General features: G+C 46.8%; 1 protein-coding gene, 1 long non-coding RNA gene and 1 pseudogene across 3 annotated transcripts; all 3 read right to left on the bottom strand.

The window, feature by feature from the left end:
• Positions 1–406, bottom strand: LOC140455868 (U6 spliceosomal RNA; annotated as a pseudogene).
• Positions 407–2,252: 1,846 nt separating this feature from the next.
• On the bottom strand, positions 2,253–14,834 carry LOC140455361 (interferon-induced very large GTPase 1-like). Its single transcript, XM_072550150.1, has 3 exons — positions 14,814–14,834; positions 12,156–12,263; positions 2,253–9,543 (listed from the first exon to the last, which is right to left on the bottom strand). The coding sequence occupies exons 1-3, from the start codon at positions 14,818–14,820 to the stop codon at positions 4,454–4,456; spliced, it is 5,205 nt and encodes a 1,734-aa protein (XP_072406251.1). The 5' UTR covers positions 14,821–14,834; the 3' UTR covers positions 2,253–4,453.
• Position 14,835: 1 nt separating this feature from the next.
• LOC140455362 (uncharacterized) lies at positions 14,836–20,013 on the bottom strand. Of its 2 annotated transcripts, none has more exons than XR_011952826.1 (3): positions 19,972–20,013; positions 16,067–16,174; positions 14,836–14,921 (listed from the first exon to the last, which is right to left on the bottom strand). It is a non-coding gene; the product is annotated as an uncharacterized lncRNA (long non-coding RNA). The 2 variants fall into 2 exon arrangements; XR_011952825.1 differs by lacking the exon at positions 19,972–20,013 and adding an exon at positions 18,737–18,819.
• Positions 20,014–20,765: the final 752 nt, after the last annotated feature.

Below are 20,765 nucleotides of genomic sequence, written 5' to 3'. Positions count from 1 at the left end.
AAAAATATGGAGTGCTCCATGAATTTGTGTGTCATCCTTGTGCAGGGGCAATGCTAACCATAGAATTCCCTACAATGTAGGGAAACAGTACATTCAATGCCTGAAGCCACACAGAAGAGAATCTCTCCCTTCCCCCACCCCTCCAAATTCCCAAACCTCATTTCTCGAGGCTAGTGCATCTAATCTACACATCCCTGGGCAACTATGGGCTAAATATTTAGCAGGACCACACCACCCAACCTGCACATCTTTGCAACTGAGAGATGCAGACATGGGGAGAAAGTGCAAACTCCACACAGACAGTCACCCGAGGCTGGGATCCAACCCAGGTACCTGGCGCCGTGAGGCAGCAGCGCTAACTTTTCTGTGTCATTCAAATTTTAGCAAATGTGCTGCCAAAGTGAGCTTAACTGCTGTCAAAGTAATTAAAACACTTGGAGAACAACAAAAAGTGAGGTAATAGTGGAAGGCAGGAAAGTGCAATACCTTTATTCAGATTTAAGAGTGTTTGTAAAATTTGGGTGAGTCAAGGAAATGAGAGGACACCTCCCTGTGCTAAAAAAAGCTTAGATTATGCGGTCTACTTTTGCTGTGTAAGCCAGAAACATTTTGACTTGGCTATTCCAGAATCTGCAAGAAAATTCAGCATGTTCCATTGTAACAATCTTCATATTCCAGATCAGATAAGTTGTTTAGTAAGTGAAGGGAGTGAATTTAGGAGGTCGAGGATGAGCAGCTTTGTCCTGGGTGCTTTGAGTTGATTGGATGTTGTTTGAGCTGCACTTGGCCTGGTGAGTTGGGAATATTCCATTGCACTCCTGACTTGTGCTTTGCGGAAGGCAGAGGTGAGTTAATTGCCACAGGATTCATAGGTGTTCTTAGATTAGATTAGATTACATTCCCCACGGTATTGAACCCAGGTACAGTTAAAATTTTTGTTTCGCATGCACTACGGGCGGATCATAACGTACAAAGACTGTAGGGTGGTTGAACAGAGCAAGGAATGCAAAGTTACGGCTGCAAAGAAGGTGCACAGAAAGCAAGATCAAGGTTAGATTTTGAATTTGAGAGGTTCATTCAGTAGTCAAATGATGGAGGGGGGAAGAAGATGTTCTTGAACCTGTTGGCACGTGTGTTTAAGCTTTCGAATTTTCTGCTTGACAGTAGAGGTTGAAAGAACTTATAACCGGGGTGGGAGGGGTCTTTGATGATGTTGGCTGTCTTTCCGAGATAGTGGGAAGTGTGGGTGGAGTCAGTGAATGGAAAGTTGGCTTAGTTTGGTTTAAGTAGGTGAAAGTGAGGACTGCAGATGTTGGAGATCAGAGTGGAGACTGTGATGCTGGAAAAGCGCAGCAGGTCAGGCAGCAACCGAGGGGCAGGAGAATTAACGTTTCAGGCAAAAGCTCTTCATCAGGAATGAGGCTGTGATCGAGGGGGCAGAGAGATAAATGGGAGGGGGTGGGGGCTGGGGCTGGGGGGGGCAGGTAGCGGAGAATGCGATAGGTGGATGGAGGTGGGGATAAGGTTGATAGGTCAGAGAGGAGTGTGGAGCGGATTGGTGGGAAGGAAGGTGGACAGATAGGGCAGGTCGTGAGGGCAGTGCCGAGTTGGAAGGTTGGAGCTGGGATAAGGTGGGGGAAGGGCAGATGAGGAAACTGGAGAAATCCACATTGATGCTGTGGGGTTCGAGGGTCCCGAGGTGGAAGATTTGGTTTAGTTGATGGCAAAAGTTTGTAAATCACATGGAAACAATTTTTAAAGCTATCTGTGGAAAGTTGGGACGACCGACCGATTATTACTCAGTACGTCTGAACTGTTCTGAGGTCAGCATTTCAGTGCAAGTTGTGAATAGTCAGCTGAAGTTATTTACACTGATGGTCAGGTGTGGAGCATCTAGTCAATCTTTTCCTTATCTGGCCTGTCTTGGTTTTGTTCACGATTGTGTATTCAGAGGCAGATGTCAGCGGCATAGTCAGACAATTCCTGGATGATGTGAAAGCTGCATTAAACTCTGGTAAGCATTTATTTTCCAGGAGCCTCAAAGCTGCAGTGTGGAAAGAACTGAGTTTTCAATTAAAACCGAGATTGAGAGCAGAAGACCACTAAGTTATTGTCACCTGTTTTCCACTGCTTCTCATGATAAATATCTCCCACTGGGGGTTAGCCAGAATAATTTATTCTTCCCTTCTGTATGCAGATTTTGCTACATCCTTCAACAACCAGCTGATATATCGATCTTAATACTTCAGGTAGATTTGCACACAACAATTTGTTTTATTGGTAAACATTTGGCCAAATGCATGAAGCGTATAGTTGAAAATCACGGAGCTAATAAAGGACAGAAACAGATTGCATGAAATGAAATGAAATCTCAATAATATTCAGCAACATTGCTGAGCTAAGCTTCCAGAATATTGCGATAAGCTATACCTGAGTGAAATTAGTGGGAGTATTGCTTGACCCTGGGGGATACTGTCCAAATATAGACCTCAGTGTTCTGACACTCCCTAAGTCTATGATATCACAAGCCAGAATTTCAATGTGAAATGGGCTGAATTTCTGTAAAAACTGAAGCGTTTTTTTTTTAACCATCATTTCTTTCCATGGGATGTGAGTATCGCAACATGGGTGGTCCCTCCAGAATTGAGAGGGTGGTGCTGAGCCCCTGGGTTGGTGTCATCTGTCTGACGTAGGTACACCCACAGTGCTTTCAGAAAGTTTCAGCCTGGTATCAGTGAAGGAATGGCAGCGCAGTCCCAAGTCAGGATGCTGTGCGAGTTGGATAGGAACCTGCTGTAGCCAGTGGTCTCCAGCATCTGCTGCCCTTGTCCTTCCAGGTGCTAGAGGTTGTAGGTCTGGAAGATGCTGTCAGAGGAGGATTAGCAATGGTTCCACAATGCCTCCTGTATTTGACACTCATTGCTCTGATGATTGGAGTGAACATTTAAGTTGGTGGAAGGGGTGTGCTTTGTCCTGGACGGTGTTGTGCTTCTTGAGGGTTGTTGAAGCTGCCCTCTTCAAGGCAATTGTTGAGTATTCCACCAAGCTCCTGACTTGTGCTTTGTCGGCACAGGAGAATCAGGAGTTTTGGAGAATCAGGAGTTGAGTTACTTGCCGATAATTCCCAGCCTGCTCTTAGAGCCATGGTAATTATGTGGCTCGTCCAGCTCAGCTTCTGATCAATGTAACCCCCAAAAATATTGACGTTGGCTGATTCGGTGATGGTACCACCATTGAATATCAAAGGTCTTTTGTTGGGAGACTGTCTTTGCCTGGAACTTGTTGGGCATGAACGCTACTTGCCGTTTAGCAGCCCAAGGCTGAAGGCTTGCTCTCGCTAGACTTAGACCTCTTTGGTATCTGAGGAGTCACAAACACCCCTGAACACTGAGCAGTCGTTGGCGAACAATTTTGCACTTCCGCCGTTGTGGCTGCGGAAGGGTAATTGATGAAGCAGCCATTGATGGACAGGGCCTGGGTCACCACCCTGAGGAACATTTGCAGCAACTCCCCATGGATTCCACTGAAGCTACCAACAGAATGCAGATGCATCTCTTCCAGTTAACAGCTAGCACATCGTTTGAGATCTCCTGCTGAACTAAATCTACCAAACATGGCCAAGTAGCAAAATAAATGAAGTATGGGATCAGTAGACTCTACATTTAAACTACATACTGATACATTGGGCTGTCATTGAGATCTAAAAGGTTTTCAGATTTTGAAGTCAATAGGGTCAACTCTGCATTCTATGTGTGGAATTTCGGCACTGTAACCTTTGCTTGTGCTCAGTAGAACTAGAAGCAGGAACATCGGCAATTATAAAGGTGTATTTCTGACTGGAACAGTAGGTCGTTCGGTCTCAGTCCCATTTTGAGTCTGCACCCTTTATGTTAGGACTCGGGTGTATTAGAGGCCCAAAGGATTGTGTAAAGGGACAAAGGATTGAATGGAGTCGACAGGAGCAGGTGGTTTCCAGTGTTTGCGAGGTTATGGTGAGCAGCCAGAGATACAAGGTCAAAGTGTAAAAGGTTTTGAGCAGTGATGATGGGATTTGATTGTGCGCTCCTATCGACCAGGGTGCTGTGGTATTGTGAATACTGCTACTGTCGTGTTTTAGTAGATTAAAAAAAAAATACATCCTTTCGATTGATTGTCTGCTTTAATTTGAAATGATGTGTGGCCACGTTCAAATATCCCATCTGGTGTTGTCTAGTCGTAGTCCTCTTATTAAAACTCAGCAGTGCTGGTTGAAGAGGGGAGGGAGTGTCAGGGCTCTTGCGAGTTATGTTCATTCCCCACAGCTGAGACTCAGTTCCACTGATTTCAACGGGACCGAATATCAGGCCAGGTATCTGATCGGGGATTAATGCAATCCCTCCCATTCAATGCCACAGTTCAGAGCAAATTTTGGCCGTGTGTCACAATAGCATTTCAGGGACCTGCAGCAGCTGAGCTAATAAAATTCATCGATACTGACGTTGTAACTATTTTCAATGTCTTCTCTAATCTCATCCCAGGATAAATTCCAGCCACTGATAGGGTCTGCCGGGAGCACCGTGTATTTCTGAGCGAATTGTTGGTTGTAGGTGTGGAAGACCCACTTCCAGAAGGCAGACGTTTTGATGGTCGTATCGGCAATGATGTTCCAGCAACTGTACTGTGTGCCGAGATTCCTGTAGTTTTTGAAGGGCCAAAATTCTCCTTTCGTGTCTTGGTTTCGGAACTTGGTATCACTCGCGACTAGTGTGGTACAATTCTCTGTTACTAGTTTCCTGCTTTTAATCGAGTGGTACCCAGTGAGGCCCTGAGAGCGGTGATATTCAACACTGTGCTGAGAGTGTTTAGCGTTTGTGCAGTCACACAGAACGCCACAAAAGGGGCATCTTGTCCCGCAGCCCGATAACATCACGTACAGCTCCTTGGTCGGGTCCACGGGCAATGTTTGAATGGTTGCGTCAACGTCATTTGCCCAACTGTTAATCTGCCTTACCAGGCAGTCTTCTACTTCACAGATGAAGCTGGTGACCTCTTGGGTGAAATGCTCAACGTTAATCTTTGCAGCTCCGAAGGTAATGGCTGCTAACCGGACGCCCGGTATCTGAATCTCTGATCCAAGTTTTTCCTTTAGCATCTGGATAACACAGGACACTGCAACCTCTTCAGTCTGGGATGTTACATTCTTGATGGCTGCTTTGACTAGTTTGATGAATGTTTTCAGAATGCCCAGTGCAAGAGAGCACAGCAGGGGCTGTTCTCCACTTGTGGCTGCACAGAACTCTGTCACTTGCCTTCTCAACCATGCCTTCTCATATGACACCGTGCGTTGGATGAACCGGTGGTAATTGTCAAATCTGTCCTCTTCTTTCAAATGCAGCATAAGAGCCACTTGGAAGTTTTTCCGAAATTTGAATTTCCCCCCTTTCCCGTAGTATCTCATATGGTCCACAATCTCTGGCCCTAGCTTCCTGATGACAGCATTCATCAAGGCTGGTTCCAAGCAAGATTTGCAGAATGACTCTGCCCTCTGTTTGGTCTGGTCCTTTTCCTGGTAGACGTTCCTAAAGCTGTTGTAGTAATTCATTTTCTCCTTGTTCAACAGCTCTAAGGCGTCGCTCCTCTTCCTGAACTTGTCCTGCATTGCTTCGAATTTCCCAGAGGCCACACCGCACACGTGGATGCTGAAATCCACTTTGAACCTCTCGGTGAAGCTGAATTCCTCGTCATTGTGCTTCCGAATCTTCTCATCCACTGTCCTCAAAAGTTCTTGGAAGTAGGTGGAATCATAGTCCTGACGTCTCAGTACCATATCCCCCACAAACTCACTGCATTCTTCCAACCACCACCACACCCACTCCTCCGCCCGCTCTGAGACGTTGCATTTTTTGGAAAAAAGGCTGCGGAGAATCCTGACGAAGGCAAAACCCTGAGGACTGTCGTCCACCGTTTTTCTGTCGATGTGATCTTTGCCAACTCGGAATGCTCCAAACTCCGTTTGGAACCAGTCTTTGCCAGCAAGCGTCTCGTTAATTAAATGGCTGTGCGCTGGCATGTTCTGAATCAGTTTAGTCTCCATGTCACTCACAACGTCACTCCTCACACTCGGTCCACGTTCTAACGTTGAAAGTGTTTTCCCCCACATAACCTCAAACTCTTTCCGAAGCTCATCATCGTCCATGCTCCTTTTCTCCTGTCTGCACTTCTGCAGAAGCTTGTTGACCTGCCCTTCAATCTGGCTTTGATAACTGGCCTTAATTTCATTCATCTTCTGTAAATTTCTCCACCTCTGGACAGCTTCATTGCTTTTGACGTCTGCATACATCGTGCGCTCAATGATGACCGAGTCGATGCTGGAGACAAAATCGGCCCTGTATTTTTCGATAAGGTGCGCGTTATTGCTGTTACAGAAGTAATCTTCCAGCTCCTGGAGGGCTTTCTGTTTGCTTTTCACCAGAAGTTGCACCTGGTCCCTTTTCAAGCGACCAGCGACCCTTTCCGGATCGTCTTTGGCGTTGGCGATTTTGTTCTCCGCCATCTCGACGAAGGTGTGTATGTCTTTCCTCAGTTGCCACTCCAGGTCGGTGTACTTGATGGAGAGCTCTTTGTAGGCCTCGGCCACCAGGCTGTTCCTGAAGCTGAAAATGAAATTCTCGTACTTCACGGCTTTCCACAGGGCCTCAGTCCAGGTAACAAACTCGGAGATGGTGGAAAGCTTGTGTTTCTCCAGCGGCTGGCTCGAGAAGCATTCGAAAAGCGTCCTCCTCAGCTCGAACACCTTCTGACTGTAGCCAGTGTTGATGGCGGCCATGGGTGGGTTGCCGTGCCACAGGCCCGGTATGTACCAGTTGTTCGATTTTGCGTCGTACTCCAGCACGTCGGCAAACTTGGTGAAGCGACGCTCTTGCTTTTCCATTTTCGCCGCCGCCCACGTCATGGTGTCGAGCTGCTCCAGCAGGCGCTTGCGGCCCCTCATGTTCTGGTCATGGGCAGACACGTCGCTGACGTTCTGGTGGACGAAGTAGCAGGCCGGCTTCTTGCCCACTTCCTTCATGCGGATGAAGGCGTGCACGGCGATCTGTAGCACGTCCTTCATCTCGGCGGAGTTCTCCATGGCCAGGTTGACCAGGGTGACGTCGCTCAGGCCGATGGCCAGGGTGGCGAGCTCGTTGTCGTGCTCGTGGCTCTCGTCGACGCCAGAGAGCTCCGGGGCCTTCAGCCCCTCTGTGTCGATCACCATGACATAGCCGCAGCCCAGCTCCGCCCCCAGCCGCCCGGTGACCCGGATGAGCTGCATGAAGGCGCCTCTGGTGCACCGCCCGCTGCTCACGGCGAACTGCAGGCCGAACATGGTGTTGAGGAGGGTGGACTTGCCGGTGCTCTGCACGCCCAGCACCGTCAGCACAAACACCCGGGTCTCTCTGCCGATCTTGGCTTCGACCGCCTTCAGCACGGCCGTCACCCACCGCAGAGGGATGTTGGAAACGTCTCCGTCGATGAGCTCCAGAGGGAAGCCGTCCAACATCAGGTCGGCGGCGGCACTGGGTAACCGGTACACCACGCTCATCTCTTCCTTACCCACATCGTTCTTCTCGGTGAAACGTTCGTAGATCAGTCCAATTTCCCGCATGAAATGCTCCAGGCCCAGGGAGCTGGCGGTTATCTGCCGGTCCAACTTTTGCAGCTGCCTCCACACTTCTGCCAGGGTCTCCCGCTCCTCCGTCGTGCCCTCCTGAGAGCTCTCGTAAAGGGCTTTGTACCTTTCTCGCAAGACAGAGAGGGTTTCTCTTGAGCTGGAATCCAGCCCGAATTTCATCCACTGCAGGAAATGCTTCCTCTCACCCCCCTCCCAGCCGGTCAGGGCTTCGATGAACACCTTCACGTCAGCCGACAGGCGTTCCCTCCGTTGCGCATTGCACAGAGCCTTGTGGTTCTCTCTGAGCTGGTTGATGTACTGATTGACGGACATTTGCCCTCGTTTCTTCAGGCGACATGCCTCCTTTTCCAGTTGGGAGATCTTCTGCCAGGTATCCCCTTGGAAAGTCATCCTCGCCTTCTTGAATCTCTCAATTCCCTCGGTTTTGATAGAGCGGAGAATCTCTTCTGACTTACTTCGGCCGAGCGAACATTGCTCTTCGTCCTCGTCCACTTTGACCCCAACTCTCCTGGCGATCGCTGCCAAGTCCTCGAGTCTCTGTCCGGTAGTCTGGGATGGAGGAGTTGGGAGGTCTTCAACCTGGTGATTCCCGCTTTGAACTATTTCCTTCAGCACGGTCCGAAGCAATTGCGCAAACTCCGCATCGTTCTTCTTGCCCAGAACTAAAACGCACTCCTTCCTCACAACCGACGAAGAGATCAACTCCCTCAACTGACTTCTTGTTTCGTTGGTCACGTCCTTGCGGGACAGAATTACAAAGAGGTTCTTCGCAGACTCCACCAAGGAGCTGAGGTAGCTGCTAACCCCTCCATCTACGTTGTCGACGAAGACGAAGAGGGCAGACGAAGCCTTCGCCAGGAACTGGGCCTGCCTGTGGAATGCTCTGCCGTCGCCTCGGAGGTTGAATATGGCCATCGGTTCCGGGAAGACGTCCAGATCCACGCTCCCGCTGGGCAGGTACCAGCATAGCTCAACCAGGCCGTCGGAGATCTTCCGTGGTAAGTTCCCACACTCCATGCCGGAGTGGACGAAGAAGTTGTGGTGTTGCTCCAAGGTGCTAAGGGCATCGTTCAGGATCTTGGACTTGGAGATGGAGCAGGTGCCCAGGCGCAGGAAGGAAAATGTCGGCACCCTCTCGGTCACCATGTTGGCTTCCTTGAAGCCTGCGCTGGCCTGGAGAGAGAGCGGGCGCCACTTCTTCACAACAGAGCGCAGGGCCCACAGCAGGAAGGTGCAGCCCTCTTTACCGTCAGGAAGCAATAGCGGCAAAGCAAACTGACACAGGGACATCTTCAGCATCAGTTCCTGCTGGAGAAATGTGTCAGCACACAGGAAAATAGCCATCATGATGTCCAAGGGATGGTACGAATTAGCAGGGATCTCCTCCAGTTGGAGGAACTCCAAGTCCCCCCTCTCCCATTTCCCCACTTGACCTTCCTCAGCCAAGGAGTACTTGAAATTTCTCGATTTTGAATTGACTATCATCAAATTCCACAGGAAGTAGTTTGGGATATCCCGAGGCGATCTTGGCACCTTATTCTGAAGCACCTCTGCGCTTAGGTTGAGCACGTTGCTCAGGGACAGCTTCTCGCTCTCCAGCGTTTTCAGCCCCAACTCCGTCAGGAAGACTTCGACACGGGATTGCTTGGCACCCGTTTCGGGAGGGGTGCTACTCGAAGGAGGGTCCGATTCTGCTGAGGCGTCCGCCTCTGGAAAACTGGACTGGCGTTTGGGATGCTCGTCTGGCCGGGCTTTACGTGAGCCTGACCCAAGCTCAGAGTCTGTGAGAGAGAAGTCTGATTGCTCGTGTTTTTGGAGCTCTGGCAGATTTACCTCCCCTTCAGCACCGAAGGCGTCAGACGCCCTCACAATAGGCTCCTTTGGAAGTGAACCTATAGGAAGCGTTAACACTATAAGTTCTGCTGATCATTTGAGAGAAACCCCTGACACCTAAGTCCCAAGGTTAAAACAGTGATGCGGGTGAGTGTTCTCCCCACCATTCCATAGTGGAAAGGTACAGAAGGTATTCTCTTTGTTGGTAAAACCGAGTGAATTTTATCTTTGGACAACATTAAGCAAGCAGTAGAAGTCTAGGAGGGGAGTTGAGAAGGAATGTTTTCATCCAGAAGGGTCTGTGGGAGTCTGGAACTCACTGCCTGGAAGGCTGTTCAGTCAGAAACTCATGGGGCATTGCAAAGACATTTAGATTGCATTGCCGTAGCCTCCAAGGCTGTGGGCCAAGAGCTGGGAAATGGGATTAGTGCAGTCAAATGTTTGTCTACCGGTGTGGGCATGATGGGCCAAATGGCCTTCATCTGTGCTGTAGACATCTGTGAGGCTATTCATTAGTTAGCCAATTTGTGTCACATCTGACTTTCTTTCACTGGAAGCAAGGCATAAAGTTAATTTGACATTGCTCGTTTTTTTTAAATATTATCTTTCAAAGTTAAAATGGCATCTTGGGCTGATTGGATCAACTAATTTCCACATTTTCCCTGCAGTTAGTTCGTAACCTCGGGCACGTTAACAGGAAAATCAGGATAACTGTCCCCGTTCCGTTCAACGTGTTTCCACGGGATGGCACATGCAACATAACCTGGTGTTAGGATATTGGTGCCAGAGGTAGGTGATAACAGATAAAGACTACTTCTGGACCGTGAGCTTCAAGCTAAAACTTGAACACCCCAAGGCAGATTCAGCATTGTTTTGTGAAAAGAACAGAACAGTGATTGACAAGCAGAGCGGATATGGGGGAACTCTCAAAGGCATTCAGTTAGGTGCCTCAGTAAAGAGGCGACAGGGCTGAAAAAGTCTTGGGTGGGGTGATTTATCAGAACATTTAGAGAACTGGATAACTAATAGGAAACAGAGTTAAGACCGGTTTCAGTTTGGCAAAAAGGGGTGTTATCGCTGGACTGTTGGTCCAGGGACCCAGATAGTGTTCCAGGGACCTGGGTTCAAACCCCGCCACGGCAGATGGTGGTATTTGATTTCACCTGAGAAGAAAAATCTGAATTAAGAGTCTAATGATAGCCATGAATCTATTGTCAATTGTTGGGAAAACCCCATCTGGTTCACTAATGCCCCTCAGGAAAGGAGACTGCCATCCTTACCTGGTCTGGCCTACATGTGACTTCAGACCCACAGCGATGTGATTGACTCTTAACAGCTCCCCCCCACTCCCCACCCCCAGGTGAAGTAAGAATGATCAATAAATGTTGGCACAGCCAGCGATGCCCTCATGCATGAATGAATAAAGAATAAAGTAGATTTATAACCTCCTGAAGATATGAATAAAGGCAGAGTGACTGACTTAGCGGGATGCGCTGAGAACTGATCAAATTGGTCGCCTCTCTCTTATTTTAATTCAAACCTTGCTTACAGTATTGATGAACAGCCATGGCCCCTCATTGTTGAAATACATGTTTACCAGTCGGGGTCTCCCAGCCACCCACCAGTAGTTCGCATGGAACTGATGGACTCGTGTGCCCACCGCCCCACCGACCACGGCCTTCCCCAGATTCTAGGGTGGTCACCACATTTACAGTCTGCCTTGGGGGCTCGGGCGAAAGGATCAACAGTATTACCGCCCAATTTCAACGTGAGACAAAGACGGGCAGGAAAGCAAGTTGTGAGGAGGGTACAAAGAGTCTCTGAAGGGCGATGGTCATGTGTGTGACAAATCTCAAGCTGATGCATCAAAGGGCAGGAGACTGTGGAGGATATCAAGAATCTCAGGAGGGACATGGACAGGTCAAGTGAGTGGCAGAACATCTTGCAGTTGGAGGATAATGTGAGGAAATATAAGATCTTCCACTTTGGCAAGAGAAATCAACAGCAGGATATTTTTGTGGTGGGGGGAGACTGCAGATCTCTGGAAGAGATGGATTTGGGCTGTTTTTTCCAACACCGAAAATACATGGAGAGAGGGAGATGAATTCTCTCTGAGAGACTCCAAAATACCCATAAAGTTGTATCATGGCTCCTGTAAGCAGATTGGACAGAATCGATGAGGAGCTGTTGTTCCAGGGTATTGGAGGTAGCGAGGTCAGAGGCTGGGGGGAGGGAGGGCTGATGGAGGTGGGCCCAGATAGGGCCAGACCCCTGAGGCTGCAGTTCCTGAGTGGGCTTTGTAGGGTGTTTGCCCTCATGGGCAGCACAAACTAGGACAAGGGAACATCGTTTTAAAATAGCGACACCCACTCACCCCTGTTTAAGTGAAAATGAGGATGTATTCCTTCTCCCAGAGGGTCGCTAGTCTTTGGAATTCCCCCTCCACAGAGAGCAGTGGAGGAAGGGTCATTTAATATATTCGAGGCTGAGTTGGACAGATGTTTGATTGTTGAGGGAATAGAGGATTGGAGAGGACAGGTAGGAATGTACAGTTAAGACCAAAATCAGATCAGGTACAATCCTGTTAAGAGGTGGACCAATCCTGTTAATAGGCTGATGGTTTTCTCTGCTCCTGATCTTATTTCTAATGATTTTATGACTTTATCTCTACCTTCCATTTCTGGCTGATTATCTCCATGTTCCTCGACGTTTTCATTGTCTCCCTCCATCTCTGTGTTGTCAGAGGTCACTGAGGCTGTGATTTTATTCGGTGACATCACTGCAGGGAAAATATATTGCACTATTAGCGTGTCACATCCTGGAATTTAAGATTTGGGATTGTGTGTTCCTCCTAATATCCATAGCAAGTGAAGAAAGTTGACACGCAGGAGTGATGTGCAAAAACATCTGTAAATTGCCTAGCTAGAACTGCATTGCATCAGTGAGTATAATTCAAGAGCAATGCGTTAGCTGTGAGCCACTTCGTTTCCTTGATAAAAATAAATGGGAATTACTTAAAAGTTATCGAACGATCAGGTGAACACTGTCTTTGAGGAAGGGACCAGCTGTATTGTAGAAAAATTGCAAGCTGACACAATAATGGGTGGGGTAACAATGTGCGAAGAGGGTGCAAAAAGTCTCAGGAGGGAGATGGACAGGTTAAGTGAGTGGCAAACATTTTGCAGTTGCAGATAGCATCAGGTCATCCACAATGGTAGGAAGAACATAGCAGCAGGATATTTGTTATTGCAGTGGAGGAAGACTGCAGAACTCTGTGCTACCGATGGACCTCGGTGTGCTCTTACGAATGCTCAAAGTACATGGTGCAGTAGGGTAAAATTCTCTCTGGACGGTCTCAAAATACCCATAAAGTTTTATCGTGGCACATGAACAACCAGAGAAAAGTTGCCCAGGAAACAGATGGGGCAGAGTTGTTGAGGGGCTGTTCCTGCAGGGCTTCGGAGGCTGAGGGAGGCAACAATGAAGGAAATTCGACCTGTAAGGCCAGAGGGGGCAGCAGACTGGGTTCAGGATGAGAAGTAAGGCTGGGAAGACTGGGGCCTGGGGACTATGTCTGTCATCTCGGGTGTCCCAGGCTGGGGATCCAGTTGGGCAGTGAGGCTTCCAAGCATTGGGGATACCAAGTGGAGAGAGGGGCTGCAAAGGGGGAGGGAGGAACTATAATGTGTGACGAGAGGCTGCAAAGAGGGGAGAGGTTTGCAAACCTCAGTAAAGTGGATTGACAAGATGGAGGGGAGGGCGGGTCTGCCCCAATAGCGAGAGAGCAATTTCAACAATGCAGCCTGTTGTCCCCTGAGAGGTGATTGCATTGAGTCCACTGTGTGAATTGGATAATGTAACATTGAAAGGTTTGATTTCATAAAGATTGAATTCTGTATTATGACATGTCAAAGTGTCTCACAAACCATAAGTTGCTTGAATGTGGTGTGATTGGGACAAAAAAAAACATATAACTGTTTATCTGTGACCTCTCTCGTCTGTGGAAAATGTGTTGGCTTTTAGTGCACTGAAGTACGTATCAGTTTCCTAGTTAGTACCACATTGTTGGCAACGATGTCTTTCTTGTACCTATGAAATACTATTGCCTATTTGAACACTATAGTGTCTGCAAAATTGATGCTTTCCTTGTGTGTGTTGTTGGTTAGGCTAATAGAATGCTGATGATTATTATTGATGTTGCTGAATTCTTCTAACTCTGATTCTGCGTCAGTCCCAAATACCCTGCACGTTAACCCCAATATTGATGATAATGTTACCTCATTGTTGCATTGCCCAATAAAGATTGGGAATGATAAAATAAAACCTCACCTGAAAACGAAAAAAAAAGGCCCCCAAAAATCAGAAAAAGCAGCTCTCACGTGAAACCCATGAAAAGTATTTAAGCCTATGCTTGGACATGAATCACAATGCCTTAGCAAGCAGATGCAGCCAAGCAGTGAGGAAAGGATCTAAAATGTTGGCTTTCATTGCAGGTAGTATTGAGGTAGTGAAATCTTGTTCCAACTTAGAGTAATTAAGGTCAAAAAGTGGAGTGACGTCACGTTATAGTCTAACAGGTTTATTTGAAATTGCAAGCATTCCCAGCGCTGCTCCTTCATCAGGCCTGCAGTTTCAAATCTTGCAGTTTCAAATAAACCTGTTGGACTACAACCTGGTGTTGTTTGATTTTTGCCCTTTGTCCACCCCAGACCAATTCTGACATCTCCCACATTAGGGTAAACAAAAGGAGTGAAATCTTGTACAGGACATTGGTGAAACCGTATCCAGGCAGCTGTACACTGTTGTGACTTTGCTAACCTAAGGAGCGTGTACTTACATTGACATCGTTTTCAGAGGATGTGTGCTAAAGCTAATTCCTCAAATGAAGTGGTTGTCCTATGAGGAACGGTTGAGCAGGAGATTAGAATGATAAGTGATCCGACTGAAACATATGAAGACTTGGGTGGGTTTTGCATGGTTAGATGGTGGGATGTTTTCCCTCATGGTGAGAAGGAATTAGGACAAGGGACCATTGGTTTAAAATAGTGACCCTTGCCCCCCCCCAAACATTTAAGTGAGAATGAAAATGAATTCCTTCTGTGAGTGTATTTAGACTTTGGAACTCTCATCCAAAGCTGAGGCACTGTCATTCGAGGCTGAGTTAGACTGATGAGGGAATTGGTAGTCGTAGGGAACAGGCAGAAATGTACAGTTAAGACCAAAATCAGATCAGGTACAATCCTATGAAAAGGTGGACCAGCCCTAATGGACTGAATGATCCTCTCTGCTCCTGCTCCTATTTCTTATGATTTTAGAATTTTATCTCTACCTTCCATTTCTGGCTGGTTACCTCCATGTTCCACAACGTTTTCATTGTTTCCCTCCGTCTCTGGGTTGTCTGAGGTCACTGAGGCTGTTCGTCTGCTCGGTGACGTTGCTGCAGGAAGCATGTATGGCATTATTAGCGTGTTACATCCTGGAAATTAAGGTTTCAGTTTGCAAAGCCCCTTCTTATTATCCATAGCGAGAGAAGAAAGTTGACCTGTGGGAGTGATGTGCAATAACATCTGCAAATTGCATAGCTAGAACCACGTTGCATCAGTGAGTAGAATTCAAGAGTAGTGCATTAGCTGTGAGGCGTTTGCTTTACCTCATAAGTGTAAATGAAACAATCGGGTGATGAAATACATGAACAAAGAGGTCATCTGTATTGTAGAGAAATTTTAAGCTGATGCATCGATGGGCAGGAGGTTGCGAGGAGGAGGTAAAGAATCTCAGGAGGGAGATGGACAGGTTAAGTGAATGGCAAATGTTTTGATTATGGAGGATGATGATGTGAGAAAATTTAGAATCATCCCCTTTGGCAGGGACGAAACGACAGCAGAATGTCATTTCAATGGAGAGAGAGACTGCAGAACCCTGAGGTACAGTTGGATCTGGGCATGTTTTTAACCAGTGCTCAAAATACACGGAGGAGGTGGGTAAATTCTCCCTGAAAGATTCCAAAATGCTCATAAAATTCCATCAGAGAAAAGTCTGCCCCTGTAAGTCGATCAGACAGAGTGGATGAGGAGCTGTTCGTCCTGGGGATGAGAGATAGCGAGGTCTGAGGCTCGGGGAAGGCAAGGCTGGTGGAAATGGGACCCAGATAGACCAGACCCTTCAGGCTGGAGGTCCTGAGTGGGCTTTGCAGAGTAAATGGTTTTCCCTCATGGGGAGCACAAACTAGAAGAAGGGACCACCGTTTTAAAATAGTGACCCTCTTCGCCTCCCCCTCCTCCCCAGCATTTAAGTGAAGATGAGGATGTATTCCTTCTCCCAGAGGATCATTAGTCTCTAATTCCCCTCCACAGAGAGCAGTGAAGGAAGGGTCATTGAATATATTCGAGGCTACGTTGGAACCGAACATTAGATTTTTGATTGATAAGGGAATAGAGGATTAGAGAGGACAGGTAGGAATGTACAGTTAAGACCAAAATCAGATCAGGTACAATCCTGTTAAAAGGTGGACCAGCCCTAATCGGCTGATGGTTTTCTCCACTCCTGATCTTATTTCTAATGATTTTATGACTTTATCTCTACCTTCCATTTCTGGCTGATTATCTCCATGTTCCTCGACGTTTTCATTGTCTCCCTCCATCTCTGTGTTGTCAGAGGTCACTGAGGCTGTGATTTTATTCGGTGACATCACTGCAGGGAAAATATATGGCACTATTAGCGTGTCACATCCTGGAATTTAAGATTTGGGATTGTGTGTTCCTCCTAATATCCATAGCAAGTGAAGAAAGTTGACACGCAGGAGTGATGTGCAACAACATCTGTAAATTGCCTAGCTAGAACTGCATTGCATCAGTGAGTATAATTCAAGAGCAATGCATTAGCTGTGAGCCACTTCGTTTCCTTGATAAAAATAAATGAGAATTACTTAAAAGTTATCGAACGATCAGGTGAACACCGTCTTTGAGGAAGGGACCAACTGTATTGTCGAAAAATTGCAAGCTGACACAATAATGGGTGGGGTAACAATGTGCGGAGAGGGTGCAAAAGGTCTCAGGAGGGAGATGGACAGGTTAAGTGAGCGGCAAACATTTTGCAGTTGGAGAAAGCATCAGGTCATCCACTATGGTAGAAAGAACATAGCAGCAGGATATTTGTTATTGCAGTGGAGGAAGACTGCAGAACTCTGTGCTACCGATAGACCTCGGTGTGCTCTTACGAATGCTCAAAGTACATGGTGCAGTAGGGTAAAATTCTCTCTGGATGGTCTCAAAATACCCATAAAGTTTTATCGTGGCACATGAACAACCAGAGAAAAGTTGCCCAGGAAACAGATGGGGCAGAGTTGTTGAGGGGCTGTTCCTGCAGGGCTTCGGAGGCTGGGGGAGGCAACAATGAAGGAAATTTGACCAGTAAGGCCGGAGGGGTTCAGGATGAGAAGTAAGGCTGGGAAGACAGGGGCCTGGGGACTATGGCTGTCATCTCGGGTGTCCCAGGCTGGGGATCCAGTTGGGCAGTGAGGCTTCCAAGCATTGGGGATACCAAGTGGAGAGAGGGGCTGCAAAGGGGGAGGGAGGAACTATAATGTGTGACGAGAGGCTGCAAAGAGGGGAGAGGTTTGCAAACCTCAGCAAAGTGGATTGACGAGCTGGAGGGGAGGGCGGGTCTGCCCCAATAGCAAGAGAGCAATTTCAACAATGCAGCCTGTTGTCCCCTGAGAGATGATTGCATTGAGTCCACTGTGTGAATTGGATAATGTAACATTGAAAGGTTTGATTTCATAAAGATTGAATTCTGTATTATGACATGTCAAAGTGTCTCACAAACCAGAAGTTACTTGAATGTGGTGTGATTGGGACAAAAAAAAACATATAACTGTTTATCTGTGACCTCTCTCGTCAGTGGAAAATGTGTTGGCTTTTTGTGCACTGAAGTACGTATCAGTTTCCTAGTTAGTACCACATTGTTGGCAACGATGTCTTTCTTGTACCTATGAAATACTATTGCCTATTTGAACACTATAGTGTCTGCAAAATTGATGCTTTCCTTGTGTGTGTTGTTGGTTAGGCTAATAGAATGCTGATGATTATTATTGATGTTGCTGAATTCTTCTAACTCTGATTCTGCGTCAGTCCCAAATACCCTGCACGTTAACCCCAATATTGATGATAATGTTACCTCATTGTTGCATTGCCCAATAAAGATTGGGAATGATAAAATAAAACCTCACCTGAAAACGAAAAAAAAAGGCCCCCAAAAATCAGAAAAAGCAGCTCTCACGTGAAACCCATGAAAAGTATTTAAGCCTATGCTTGGACATGAATCACAATGCCTTAGCAAGCAGATACAGCCAAGCAGTGAGGAAAGGATCTAAAATGTTGGCTTTCATTGCAGGTAGTATTGAGGTAGTGAAATCTTGTTCCAACTTAGAGTAATTAAGGTCAAAAAGTGGAGTGACGTCACGTTATAGTCCAACAGGTTTATTTGAAATTGCAAGCATTCCCAGTGCTGCTCCTTCATCAGGCCTGCAGTTTCAAATCTTGCAGTTTCAAATAAACCTGTTGGACTACAACATGGTGTTGTTTGATTTTTGCCCTTTGTCCACCCCAGACCAATTCCGACATCTCCCACATTAGGGTAAACAAAAGGAGTGAAATCTTGTACAGGACATTGGTGAAACCGTATCCAGGCAGCTGTACACTGTTGTGACTTTGCTAACTTAAGGAGCGTGTACTTACATTGACATCGTTTTGAGAGGATGTGTGCTAAAGTTAATTCCTCAAATGAAGTGGTTGTCCTATGAGGAACGGTTGAGCAGGAGATTAGAATGATAAGTGATCCGATTGAAACATATGAAGACTTGGGTGGGTTTTGCATGGTTAGATGGTGGGATGTTTTCCCTCATGGCAAGAAAGAATTAGGACAAGGGACCATTGGTTTAAAATAGTGAATCTTGCTCCCCCCCCCCCAAACATTTAAGTGAGAATGAAAATGAATTCCTTCTGTGAGTGTATTTAGACTTTGGAACTCTCATCCAAAGCTGAGGCACTGTCATTCGAGGCTGAGTTAGACTGATGAGGGAATTGGTAGTCGTAGGGAACAGGCAGAAATGCACAGTTAAGACCAAAATCAGATCAGGTACAATCCTATGAAAAGGTGGACCAGCCCTTATGGGCTGAATGATCCTCTCTGCTCCTGCTCCTATTTCTTATGATTTTAGAATTTTATCTCTACCTTCCATTTCTGGCTGGTTACCTCCATGTTCCACGACGTTTTCATTGTTTCCCTCCGTCTCTGGGTTGTCTGAGGTCACTGAGGCTGTTCGTCTGCTCGGTGACGTTGCTGCAGGAAGCATGTATGGCATTATTAGCGTGTTACATCCTGGAAATTAAGGTTTCAGTTTGCAAAGCCCCTTCTTATTATCCATAGCGAGAGAAGAAAGTTGACCTGTGCGAGTGATGTGCAATAACATCTGCAAATTGCATAGCTAGAACCACGTTGCATCAGTGAGTAGAATTCAAGAGTAGTGCATTAGCTGTGAGGCGTTTGCTTTACCTCATAAGTATAAATGAAACAATCGGGTGATGAAGTACATGAACAAAGAGGTCATCTGTATTGTAGAGAAATTTTAAGCTGATGCATCGATGGGCAGGAGGTTGCGAGGAGGATGAGGTAAAGAATCTCGGGAGGGAGATGGACAGGTTAAGTGAATGGCAAATGTTTTGATTATGGAGGATGATGATGTGAGAAAATTTAGAATCATCCCCTTTGGCAGGGACGAAACGACAGCAGAATGTCATTTCAATGGAGAGAGAGACTGCAGAACCCTGAGGTACAGGTGGATCTGGGCATGTTTTTAACCAGTGCTCAAAATACACGGAGGAGGTGGGTAAATTCTCCCTGAAAGATTCCAAAATGCTCATAAAATTCCATCAGAGAAAAGTCTGCCCCTGTAAGTCGATCAGACAGAGTGGATGAGGAGCTGTTCGTCCTGGGGATGAGAGATAGCGAGGTCTGAGGCTCGGGGAAGGCAAGGCTGGTGGAAATGGGACCCAGATAGACCAGACCCTTCAGGCTGGAGGTCCTGAGTGGGCTTTGCAGAGTAAATGGTTTTCCCTCATGGGGAGCACAAACTAGAAGAAGGGACCACCGTTTTAAAATAGTGACCCTCTTCGCCTCCCCCTCCTCCCCAGCATTTAAGTGAAGATGAGGATGTATTCCTTCTCCCAGAGGATCATTAGTCTCTAATTCCCCTCCACAGAGAGCAGTGAAGGAAGGGTCATTGAATATATTCGAGGCTACGTTGGAACCGAACATTAGAATTTTGATTGATAAGGGAATAGAGGATTAGAGAGGACAGGTAGGAATGTACAGTTAAGACCAAAATCAGATCAGGTACAATCCTGTTAAAAGGTGGACCAGCCCTAATCGGCTGATGGTTTTCTCCACTCCTGATCTTATTTCTAATGATTTTATGACTTTATCTCTACCTTCCATTTCTGGTTGATTATCTCCATGTTCCTCGACGTTTTCATTGTCTACCTCCATCTCTGTGTTGTCAGAGGTCACTGAGGCTGTGATTTTATTCGGTGACATCACTGCAGGGAAAATATATGGCACTATTAGCGTGTCACATCCTGGAATTTAAGATTTGGGATTGAGTGTTCCTCCTAATATCCATAGCAAGTGAAGAAAGTTGACACGCAGGAGTGATGTGCAACAACATCTGTAAATTGCCTAGCTAGAACTGCATTGCATCAGTGAGTATAATTCAAGAGCAATGCATTAGCTGTGAGCCACTTCGTTTCCTTGATAAAAATAAATGAGAATTACTTAAAAGTTATCGAACAATCAGGTGAACACTGTCTTTGAGGAAGGGACCAACTGTATTGTCGAAAAATTGCAAGCTGACATAATAATGGGTGGGGTAACAATGTGCGGAGAGGGTGCAAAAGGTCTCAGGAGGGAGATGGACAGGTTAAGTGAGCGGCAAACATTTTGCAGTTGGAGAAAGCATCAGGTCATCCACTATGGTAGGAAGAACATAGCAGCAGGATATTTGTTATTGCAGTGGAGGAAGACTGCAGAACTCTGTGCTACCGATGGACCTCGGTGTGCTCTTACGAATGCTCAAAGTACATGGTGCAGTAGGGTAAAATTCTCTCTGGATGGTCTCAAAATACCCATAAAGCTTTATCGTGGCACATGAACAACCTGAGAAAAGTTGCCCAGGAAACAGATGGGGCAGAATTGTTGAGGGGCTGTTCCTGCAGGGCTTCGGAGG

This window comes from Chiloscyllium punctatum, chromosome 30, assembly GCF_047496795.1.
Source record: "Chiloscyllium punctatum isolate Juve2018m chromosome 30, sChiPun1.3, whole genome shotgun sequence".
NCBI classification, from domain to species: domain Eukaryota; kingdom Metazoa; phylum Chordata; class Chondrichthyes; order Orectolobiformes; family Hemiscylliidae; genus Chiloscyllium; species Chiloscyllium punctatum.
Note: the sequence above shows the minus strand (reverse complement) of the source record. Positions and strands in the feature narration are given on the sequence as shown.

Excerpts from the sequence above, each read along its gene's own strand:
- LOC140455361 (XM_072550150.1), bottom strand. Across the intron at positions 9,544-12,155 it reads TAATCAGCCAGAAATGGAAG|GTTCACTTCCAAAGGAGCCT; the intron begins GTAGAGATAAAG and ends CGCTTCCTATAG.